The sequence below is a fragment of the Pteronotus mesoamericanus genome, unplaced genomic scaffold (assembly GCF_021234165.1).
Source record: "Pteronotus mesoamericanus isolate MK-2021 breed Mesoamerican mustached bat unplaced genomic scaffold, CSHL_Meso_final contig_90, whole genome shotgun sequence".
In the NCBI taxonomy this organism is placed as follows: Eukaryota; Metazoa; Chordata; class Mammalia; order Chiroptera; family Mormoopidae; genus Pteronotus; species Pteronotus mesoamericanus.
Window position 1 is genome coordinate 20,332,786 of NW_026555277.1, and position 12,035 is coordinate 20,344,820.

The window sequence follows — 12,035 nt, forward strand, 5'->3', positions numbered from 1 at the left end:
AACAGCTTTCCAACTCTGATATAAGGTTTTGGTATGTAAGGTGTTTTTGTTTAAATTGCAGTATCTTCTTTACGTCTTTTAATCTAGCCTTCAAAATACAAAATACACAATTTATAGATTAAAATATGGCGGATGTTTCTATAAATAAAATTCGCTGCATTTCATATCTGTAGAACCATCATAAGATTGTATTTGCTTGGTTTAATGAGGTTTGGATGAGTAACTTAAATAACTGAAGAAACCAGAGTCCCTATAGAATGTTGAAAAAAAATCTATAACTATACTTCACTGATACTGTGCTACCTTCACTATATTAAGCAAAAAGAGTTTTTCACTAAGAGTTTTTCTTTGTGAAAAATGCTTCTATGCTAAATAAAATAAATATGCAATGCAAAATATAATACTGCCATCTAGTTTAAGGAAAAGGGAAGAGAACAGGAATAATTTCCAAACAAAATTTAATTTCTTTATCATAGGTGGGATCTGTATTAAAATTAAAGTTAAGAAACATTTGAGGTCTAAAATATTTTTATAAAAAATATGAACTGGATAGTCATCATGGTTCTAAAAACTATTTGAGGAAACTTTGTAGGGATAAACAATATTTCCTAACAAAAAGCAAAACACATAGCTAAATTCTGTGTGTGGTAAAAAGGAACAGAGAGGGATGGAGAGGGAGAGAGGAAGGCAGAGGAGGAGAGAGGAGGGAGGGAGGAAAAGAGAATTCGAGGGAGGAAAAGAGAATTCGAGAGAGGGAACGAGAACACATCATAAACTCAGAACAAAGAAAACAAAACAATTCTGCACCTAGTTCATAATGGCAATTCCACATGAAACTTAAAAAACTGTATGCATAAGCAATTTTTTGCTTATGTGTTAAACATAAGCAAAAAATTCTATCTAGCACTTAAATGTACAGTTAATAGTCCTGAATTATGAGTGCAAGTGCCCATTATAATTTTCAAAATTTTCCTTGGAAATTGGAAGAATGAAATTTTGGTGGCTGGTTGCAACAGTAATTCAATTAGGTCGGAATATTTTGATTCCATAACCATAACTGAGAGCTAAGTAAAGCAGGTATTGGGCACAAGGAAGGAGGAAGAAAGGTCTCCATTTTTTCCCCCCACTGGAGAGAAACCCTGAAAACAGAAAAAGATATTCATCTAAGTGATGAAGATTAATGCATGGCCACAGCTCAAATACTTTCCCACTATCCTGTGACTAAGAAATGCAGATAACACTTGGAGGTAGCAGCAATTCCTTTATAATCAAAGAGCGGTCTGGTCTCCCAGGCTTTGGAAATCTCCACAACTAGCACTAGCTGTCAGGCCAATTCTTATGCCTTACCATTTTTTCTATAGTGCCCCTACCTTTCCTGCTCTAACCTTGTTTGGGTATGTTCAATACCTCCTTGAACCCTGACATAATATAATGCTCATTCCAAATCTCAGTGCTTTCAAGTACCCTGTGAACTTCAGTATTTCTCATAAAGCTGGGCAGCCAGGTTCGTAAAGGTCATCACATCTGCTACAAAAAAAACACACAAAAAAACCTCTGACAGGTGACCTGCTGTGATGTAACAGTGGCAGGCATATCTTTAATGATACTTGTAGTATAGCCCTCATTTATCCACCATTTACCACCTATCAGACAACTAGGTACAAGAGTAACTGAATATGAAAAATAAGGGTGACACCAGGGGGGAACACAAAAGTCTATAAAATGATTTCTCGGCTTCTAAAGAACTTATAATACTTTAGAATTTATGACTCATATGTGCAAACAAAAATGACTGTCTACAACTTATACAGACTCCCTTCCACCAAAAGAAATATCAATGTGAGAAGGAATAGCTACAGAAGATTTCACAGAGAAAAATATGAGCTGGACTGTTAAGTTTAAAAAGAAGAGGGTTTAAAAATACAGAGAGAAGAGGAGTAGTCTATAGGTTGTGTCTGGGTGTGGAGCAGCGGAGATGCACAGAAGGGAACTGTGGTCAGGCACCTCTGGGCCTTCATCACTGTCCAGTATTGTTTCCCTTTAGTCCATCCAGGACATAACTCTGGCTTCCTAGCTCTATCCTTCTCCTCAGAGGATGTATGCTCCTACTTCCTAAAATAATTCTCATCGCTAGCAGGAAAAGCACCAGGAGATGCTCTGAAGGAAATTAAAGCCGAAGTCAGGAATTCAAGTATGAATTCAGGAAAAAGGTAGAATTTTTACTAACACAGTTAAAAAGACAAAAAGCCTAAGGTGCCAAGACTCCTGAAATAATCCAATATAGAACTATGGGAATAAGAGATCAGGAGTAAAGATGAACAAACTTCAGCTTGATTTTGAAAATCACTTCTGACAGCTGGCTTTTGCCAAAATAGAATTGGTGGCTCACAACTGGAACAGGCAAAACCAAATGGGTCTACCAAATGGGTCTACCAAGGGTTGCTGTTATTACAGAGTTTTTCTTCCAAATATTATATCAAATAAATGTTGTATCTGAAAGCTAGAAATATGAGGGACATTTTACCATCTTCTGTATGTAACAACAAACACCTGCTAAAAATCTACACTCAAGTGAAAAACATAATCCATGTTTGACATAAGGTTAAGTTATAGACCTTCAATATGCCAAGCAAAATTTTCAAAAGTATTATATTCTTAACATTTTAGTTATAAAATAAACCGTTAACCACCTCCTCATTAATTATGTAGGATTGGCTTGTGCAATGTTCAACTAAAACACTACATTAACAGATCATAAGTCCTTACTATTTTTGATTAAACTAATACACTTACTTAAAAAGTGCTTAAGCTTAGCTTCATTAATGACAGCTTTCCACTTTCAAAAGCAGAAAAATCTATTTCAAATACATCGGTAACAGTCTTAAAGTTCTTTTTACTATAAAAAATAGAGTAGGGGAAGGGTACTCCATTTCAAGGTCTTACGAATTAAACTCGACAATGTTTTCCTCAGTCGACTGAAGAAAAACCAACCCAAATTTCAGATAAAAAGAACCATTAAACAGCACCAGAACATGAGTTATAAAAATGTTAAAAATTCAACATTTAAGTATAGAGGTCTCTTCTGATTCAATTCTCACATGTCTGATCCTAAAGTACAAACTTCGTTTAGCTTCTATCCTAAAGGCATCAAATCTGACAGCAATGATAGCAAAAACAGAGCTCAAGAAGAGCTGAGGAGGAAATCAAAGTAGCAGACAATCCTACCAAACATCAGGAAGCTTCTAGGGCACTTGATATAATCCACAGGTCACCAAGAAACTCAGTTGAAAAACTACCAGACTAGTTTAGTATTTGTGGTACCCAACAACTTTTTTACTTTAATTCTATTTAACACCTTAATATATTCAATTATTCCATTAACTGCCCTTGCAAAACCACTAATCTTTATTTTTTCAAGCATAAAAGGAGAAATGATTTGCTGAGTATTTTTTCACTCTACTTTGTTTTGGTTCACCCCACATTATTAATGTGCCCTGAGTTTATAGACAGACATATTCACAAAAAGGAAAAGGAGGAAAGGGAAGGCAGAGCATTGGTGCACTCTAGCTTCTAGGATAAACTCAGGGAGGGTGCCCTTCTCACCCAATCAGTTCCACTCAGGTGTAGTGGAAACACCTACACCGTCTAGAGCCACTGTGCTGAAGAGTGGAGCTATTCGATATAAAGAGCAAAGGAGTTACAGAGTCTTATCCAAGTGTGATGTTTCCTTGTTAGATCTTTCTTTCAAGGATCCTCTCATTTCCCACTCACTTTGGCCTATCTCCCACATGAAGATCCTGAATCCAGGATGGTCAAGAAGGAATCATATTAGGATATGGAGGAAATGAGCATAGGGTAATAGCAGCTTAGGCAAGCTGGTCTAAACTTTCAGGGGAAAAAATTGGTCCATTTTTGTGTTTTTCCTTCAGTTAATTTCTGTGTACTTCATTCACTCTGGAGGTTAACACATCAATAGCCAAGTCTGTAATTTGAATACAGACTTTAGAGGAAAAGAGCCAAGGTAGCCACACTATTTGGGGTCTAGTTTTACCTTATTTTATGCAAAAGGAATATCCTCACTATTCCACATGTTTCATTCACCAAAACTGAGGACATAAAGCCAACACTCTCCAAGGGTGTCCAACCTTTTGGCATCTCTGCACCACACTGGAAGAGTTGTCTTGGGCCACACACTAAATACATTGCGACACATAATCACACACACACAAAATCTCATAACGTTTTGAGTAAATTAACAATATCTGTTTTGGGTCGCATTTATAGCCATCCTGGGCCGTGTGCAGCCGTGGGCCACGGGTTGGACACCCTTGAGGGAGACAATCACACAAGGAGGGCATTTCCCTGGGCTCCTCTTGTCACATCTCCCTATCACAAAAACTTCTGTGGCCACATGGTTAGTAGCTAGTTAATAATTCGGATCTCAGTTATCTTGTCGTCTTCTTGTTGCTTTCTACACTGAAGTCATGGCAAACTCAGTATTAGAAAGGCAACTGTACTTGAAAAGAAATTATAAAATTCACCAAAGGGGAAAAACAAAAACAAAAAGGACATGAAGGCTCAGTTTGGAGAAAATTTTAGTAACATACTATTTGAAAGACTTTTTGAATATACTAGAATGTCTTTTACTGTTAATCCTCCAAAATACTACAATAAAATATTGCTGAAACAAATAACAAAAGGAAATATTTACCTAATTCTTAATTTGTATTTTGTGAAACACTATCATACACTTTTGATGTTTTGCATATAATAGTTTGAAAACTCTTTACGTGATTTTATACTGAAATATATATTTTACATGGCAATTTGAGAAAAAAGACTAATTTTTGTCTTTTCAAAATACACGATACTGCAACTTAAAAAAAAAAACCTGTAACACTGAATATTTTCCGCTTCTCAATTTCTTTACATTAAGAGTCAAGAGATAATGACACAGTGGCCACAATGTATATAATTAAGCACACCATTTATAGAATAAAAGGGCTATTACACAGGGGGAGGGTTAAATAAAGCACATTAGTTGGCTCTCCAATTCATAACAAAATTTCTACATTTATAAAATCCAGCTAATTTTACTTCATAATGACATTATATGATATGGTAATTTATATTTCAGCTTCAAAAAATATATTAACATTGCAAAATAACCATTTATTGAACAAATATTTACTAAGCACCTAATGAATAGTCAGGCACTGTTCTAGGCACACAAGATGGGGCAACGAACAGACAAAATAACTGCCCTCATGGAACATGAAGACACCACAAAGCTGCATGACAAAAATAAAAAATAAATAGAAAGAGGAATTATTCTTTGGTTTTAAAAGGCCAACTGCCAAGTATCTCTTTACTCCCCATATGTAATATTCTACATAAGAACAAAGAATGGAAATCCAGCCCTGGAATCTCTTACCTTAAATCTAAGCAACCACTTAATGCATAAATGGAGCAAATAAAAGAGGTAAGGAAAAAAAGCATTGAAAGGTTAGTTGGAACTTCAGGATGTGAAGAGAAAGGAAAAAACAAAGAAAAAACAAGTTAAGCATTCAGCATTAAAAAATAATGTTTCAGTAGATCATAGAAAGAGTGGTTAAAGCAGAATGTGTCATGAACAAGAGTTTTTTGATGAAATTATATGACATTGTTTATTCAAAAACTACTGAAGATTTCTTCAAATTAGTGACCTCTAAACACTAAAAGTTCAAGCAATACAATGAAAAGGACTACAAAGTCCCAAATAGTAACATTTTACTTGAGAATTAAATAAGAACTGGAGTGGTGAATCACCTTTTTTATTATATAAGAGGGCAAGCACAAATATAATGTTTTATATCTTAAGTTCCTTTCAGTCATTAGATTCTGGCGGTACCCTAAAATTTTCTATTAGCAGTTGCTAGCCTTGAATAAATTTCAAAAGGTTTTCCCAAGTTAGAATATATTTCAGTTATTAATTGTCCATCTAATTACACATCTTATTTTAAAATGCTTTAATTAATACAGTAATCTAAATGTATGTAGGTTATCATTATAAAATTAAATATCAAATTCCAGATAATAGTGATTATCAAAATTCTGAGGAAAAAGATTTTTTTAATATTTACACTGTAAATTTTCACTCACCTAAGTCTAAATTATAGTTACATTTAAATGGTTCCCAGCCATACTAGCATAGAATATTTTTTAAATTTAAATTTGCTTATAGTCATAAATCAACTGTATAAACTGGTTTCACTTATAAGCACATAAGTATTTATTTATTCAAAGTCACATTCGATAAGTTATTTCATTGTCTTAAAAATCACTGATGAAATGCAAACATTTAAGTAACTTAATACTTAGCTGAAACACCAAATACTTTAAGTACAAATACCAATTTAAATAAAATTTATATGCCCCTCAAAGTCTGATCATGGTATTTTATATACATAGCAGGCACTCAAATACGTTTTAGAAGACAGCCAAAAAATGTAATGGCTAAATATGCAAAAGCAGCAGGAATATTAATTCACATCCTACTTTCATCTACACTATTATCACCCAAAATTTTAAAATTATTTTAGAAAAATCAAAGTACATTTCTGTTTGTTCTTTCTGAAAGCTAATGTCAAAAGTTTAATGATAAATTGTTAAGATAAATACTTTAATAACATACTGAATGATTTTTAGTCAGTTATATTAAATCATTAAAAGAATTAGAAAGATTATACCACACTTATCATATATGTGAGGTATTATATAAATGATTAAGCAAATGCAACTCATTCAAAGATAACTATTTAAAACTGGAGAACACAGCACTAAGAAGAAGTAAGGAAGATAAAACTAGTTTATAGCAGCATTAAGGAATCTTCATAACCACACCTGGGCCAAGACTTGGTTCTACAGAAAAGATAAAAGCTTAATTTTCCAAAAAGTTCCAATTTGGGCTATTCTTTTTTAAAATGCGACAAAACTTACCCTTACCTTTACTCCGTGTCCAATATCATCTAGAATTGTATAGTCAATAGGTTTTCTAATATAACGAACCGGTCGTTCAAGATTGGCTGGAGCAATAATCTTATGTGTCCTTGAAGTGTTTTTATTGGTAGTCAAAATACCAATTTCTCTTCTTGCAACTTTCTCTTTATGAATATCAACAGTCTGGAAAATATAATATAAAGACAACACAAAAATGTATAGCTCTAATATCCAGAAAAATCAAGACACAAATGTTCAAGAGATTTAACATCATTACTCATATCCTTAACCACAACTGTTCAATTTTCTCCTTTTCTGGACAATTACTGACTTTCTCCAGTTTGAAGCTAAAACAAGGGTTGGCAAACCATGCCTGACAGATGAAGTATGGCCCACCACCTGTTTTTTCACAACCCAAAAGCTAAAAGTGGTATTTGCATTTTTAATGGTTGAAAAAGTAAGAAGAAAAATAATGCTGTTATGTGTAAAAATTATGTGGAATTCAAATTTCAGTTTCCATAAATAAAATTTTATTGGAACCCAGCCATTCTACTTGCTTATATATCTTCACACTGCTAACGTACAGATGAGTAGTTCTAATAGAGACCTATGGCCTGCCAAGCCTAAAATATTTACTAACTGGGCCCCAAGAGAAAAAAAGTTTGCCAACCAGTAGGTTAAAGCATCCTGTTTTTTTCTCCTCTCCATTAAGATTTAGCCAAATGTTATGATTAAGAAAGCCCCAGTGGTTAATCTGGTGACATTTAAAAATAACCTACTCGTATAATTTTTATTTTTTAATCTGTGAAATTAAATACTTTAAAAAAAGGGAGGCTAAAATATAGTTTGCTTAGGTAAAATGGCTTATGGCTTATATTTATCATGACACAAAGCTTCTAAAATATTACATTTATTTTATTTATTAAATATTCACATAGGTTACATGTGTTTTTATTCACTGTCTACCATTTGGTAACAGAGGGCAAATTTCTCAATAAACCTAGATAATTAATACAAAAGAACACCACTTTTCAAACTACAGGTTGCAATTTAGTGGGATATGAGTAGCAGTTATCTTAAATAAAATAGAAATATCACACTGTAAATACACATAGTAAGGTAAGTAATGTTTTTTAAAACATTTGTTATGTATATAAAGATATGCAGAGTTGTGTACTAGATACAACATATGTTTTTGTTATTGTGGGTTGCAGTCCGAAGGTTTAAAAAACGCTTCACTAAAACTATTCACATTTCTTACCATCATTCCTGCTCAAGTAGCAAGTAATAAGACATTTTTGCTAATCCCTTCCCAGTTCTACTTCAATTTGCCCTTTCTAAAAGAAGAACCAAGTAACAACACTGAAATGGAAAGGAATAATGATAACCATCATGACATTATTGAATACCACTTTTAAAAATCTGAAAGCTGATGATTTACCTTTCTAAACTACCTGAAGTCTGAAGGAAACTTGAAACAAACTCAAAGCTTATTTCAACCTAGAGATCTTAAAAGCAACATAATCTACAAGCTTCAAAACTAATAAATAGATCAAATAAAGCATCAAATCAAAGACTGGCTGAGGTAGTATGACCTTATCACTTTAGGTATTTTCTTTTAAGACAAAAATAACCTGAGCTTTTTCTGTGCACGTCAGGTAAGTTATGAAATCTGCTTTCTTTTTCAACTACTTGGGGGAGCTATACCAAAAAAAAAAAAAAAAAGAAGTTTGCATATCAGTGATGATACTGGAATTTATTTATTTTTTAACTTCAGAGAAATGGAAACCTCACTTTGCGTGATTTTTAATGAGTCATTCTGAATCACTGAAAATACAGACTGGGAAGATTTCATACCTAGGTATGTTTCAAAAATAAACAAAAATCAAACAAAATATGGGCTTATTTTTTTAAAACTGACCTTTGTCATATTATTAAAAGATTCCAATAATACAAAGATGCAAGGAAAATATGACCAGCAACACTGAAAGGAAAAGAAATCAACAGAGACAAGAGGGAAGAAGGGAGGGGGGCAAGGAAAGGGAAGGGAAGGGGAAAGTCAAGGAACATATAGCAAGGACTCATGGAGAAAACCAAAGGGGAGGAGTTGAGAGAGAGAGAGAGGAGGGAGCGAGGGAGGGGGCAAGGGAAAGTGCTGGGGGGGAGGCAGAGACTAATGTATTTAATTAATAAATAAATAAATACATGCTTGAAAAGAAAAAAATTAAAAAAAGATTCATCAGAGAATACAGTCCTCGAGATACCGTTTCTACTATGCTTTTTAGAAATGTAAATATCGATTAAGATAGCGGAGGAGTGAATGGGAGTCACGCTGACCTCCTCCCCCCAAGACCAAACTGAAATTGCGACTAAATAGTGGAGTAATCACCTGGAAAACAATGGAACGATAGTGGGAGAGGAGAATTGGAGCCGGACAGTGGATTGGACTCTCACACATCCCAACAGGTGAGAAGTGCGGTGGAGGCTCGAGAGGGTGGGCTGGGCGCCCACGGGCACCAGCACCAGAGGGACATTGAAACAGCCAGTTAGCTCCCCCCAAGAAGAACGGGGTCTGAATCATAAACAGGGACCCCTAAACTACAGCAGCTAAAACCAAGAAAATACAGACAAAACGCAACCCCGAAAAGCTTAGGGGCGCTCTCTGCCAGAGACAGGTGGCTGGGGGTGCAAAGAGACATTTAAAGGGCCAACGCAAAAACTGCAGTGGCAGCCACCCTCCTTGATCTCTGGGTAGAGGCGGCGGCAGGGTGGGCTGGTGCCTGGGAAAAGACTGGTGAGGAAAACTTTGTGAAGAGAAGTGAGAGGCGGTGGAGCCCCGGTGATAACGCACCTCCCACTCTGCAGCTACCATCTCGCTCAGGCATAAGGGAAACAATTAACCTGCCTTTTGTGCGCTCCGCACACAGCTTGTGCGCGTGAGCTGGGGGGCTGAGTGCAGACTGGCTGGGAGAGCCTTGAGGAGAGACTGGAGACGGAGGCGTTGGGGAAAGAACCGGGGTGGGGGGGCGGGGGGGAGGAGGAACCGGGGAGTCCCAACTCCCTCCCCATTCTGCAGTCCCTATTGTGGGCTGGAAAGGCGCGCCCGCAAACAGGCGGAAGCGGGGCGCGAAGACTGCCCGCGACTGAAACACAGTCCACACGGGTGGTGGATCCTTGGCGGAAGGGGTCACAGAACTGCCCAGAGACCCCTGAGGAGAGAGTGGAAATGGAGGCGTCGGGGAAAGAACGGGAGGAGGAACCCGGGAGTCCCAACTCCTCCTTTCCGTAGTCTCCATTGTACAGGAAGAGGCCACACCCCCAAAGAGCCAAAAGCCGAAAAGCAGACATAGACACCCCAAAACTACCCAGTGCAGGGGCGAACACTTGCGCCAAGTGGCCAGCGAGGGTTGGCGAGCGTGTGTGTGACCCACGCGGGCTGGCGAGGGCTCGCACCAGCTGGCAAGGCCTCCCACAGATTGGCACCGATATGGCCAGCGAGGGAGTGCACAGAGTGGCAAGGGCAGGCGTAAATTGAACCATCCAGTCCGCGACTGCGGAGTGGCTCAAAGAATTAGTAGATCTCCGGCCGAAGGGGTCACAGAGCTGCCCAGAGTCCCTAGAGGAGAGATCGGAGACAGGATTAACCGGAGAGTCCTGGAGCTGACTTCCTCCCATTTCCGTAGTCCCCATTTGGCGAGGGCAAGCAATGCACCCAAAGAGCCAAAAGCGGGGAAAACACACAATAGCAGACCCTAAACTGACCAGTGCCGGGGTGCCCGCCAGCCAGGGGGGCCAGACGAGTACGTGAGATCGCGAATAAGCCCCCTGATATGGGGCAAGCACGCGTGAGCCCAGGCGGGCGGGGGATCCTGCAGCACCCAGGAGCACGCTCAAGGAGTCTGCGTGAGAGTGCAGAGCGATTGAAAGAAATACTCCATCATTGACCGAAGGGGTCACAGAGCTGCCCCAAGCAGGAGTCAGACACAGACAGTAGACTCCTGGAAGGCTCAAACAACCAACCCAAGGTCATATAGGGTCAACAACTGACATCATCAGAGGCAGGCCCAGAAAGAAAAGTAAAAGGGAAAATAAATAAATAAATAAACAAACAAACAAACAAACAAACAAACAGACCCACCTACTACCATAGAAGTTTAATCCACAAAGTCAGGAAATCTAGACAGCCCAGTTGAAGCAGAAGCGAAACTAAATTAATTAATTACTTACTTACTTACTTACCAGACTCTCACAAAAATGGAAAGAAAAAGAAGTTCCCCCAAAATGAGTGGAAAAGGGGACTCCCTACAGAGAGAGCTAAATGAAATAGACGCAAGGGAACTATCAGATATTGAATTCAAAACACTGGTTCTAAGGCAGCTCAATGAGCTCAGCCAGCTCAAAGATAACTATGAGAAACTGCAGAGAAACTATCAGGATCTTACAACAAACTATATGAACCTGGAAAAGGATATAGAAACTATCAAGAAAACACAAGAGGATATGAAGAATACCATTTCTGAATTGAAGTGCACAGTAGAAGGAATCCAAAGCAGGCTGGATGAAGCCGAGGATCGAATCAGTGAGCTGGAGGATAAGATAGAAAAAAAGCTCCCAGAAAGAACAAGAAATGGAAAAAAGACTCAAAAAGAATGAAGAGGCATTTAGGGAAATACAGGATAACCTGAAACTCAATAATATCTGCATAATAGGGATACCAGAAGGAGAAGAGGAGCAAGGGATAGAGAACCTCTTTGAAAAAGTAACGATGGAAAATTTCCCCAATTTGAGGAGAGAAAAGGTCTCATGGATCCAGGAGGCAAAGAGGGCCCCACTCCAAGACACGTCATCATTAAAATGGCAACTATCAAAGACAAAGAGAGAATCCTCAAGGCAGCAAGGGAGAAGGAGAAAGTAACATACAAGGGGGCCCCAATATGGCTAGGAGCTGACTTATCAACAGAAACAATACAAGCCAGAAGAGAATGGCAAGAAATATCCCAAGTCATGAAAAGTAAGGGCCTACAGCCAAGGCCGCTCTACCCAGCAATTAAAATAGA

General features: G+C 37.7%; 1 protein-coding gene across 36 annotated transcripts in view; it reads right to left on the bottom strand.

Moving 5' to 3' along the window:
• ABI2 (abl interactor 2) overlaps positions 1–12,035 on the bottom strand; it is a 108,417-nt gene that overhangs the window by 40,526 nt on the left and 55,856 nt on the right. For 19 of the 36 annotated variants that reach the window (XM_054585798.1, XM_054585789.1, XM_054585816.1 and 16 more), the window contains exon 3: positions 6,985–7,161. In XM_054585798.1, coding sequence (XP_054441773.1) covers positions 6,985–7,161 — 177 coding nt within the window. Of the gene's footprint in view, positions 1–5,434; positions 5,453–6,978; positions 7,162–12,035 lie in introns of all 36 variants that reach the window. The other 17 variants (XM_054585796.1, XM_054585787.1, XM_054585795.1 and 14 more) reach the window with 2 other exon arrangements.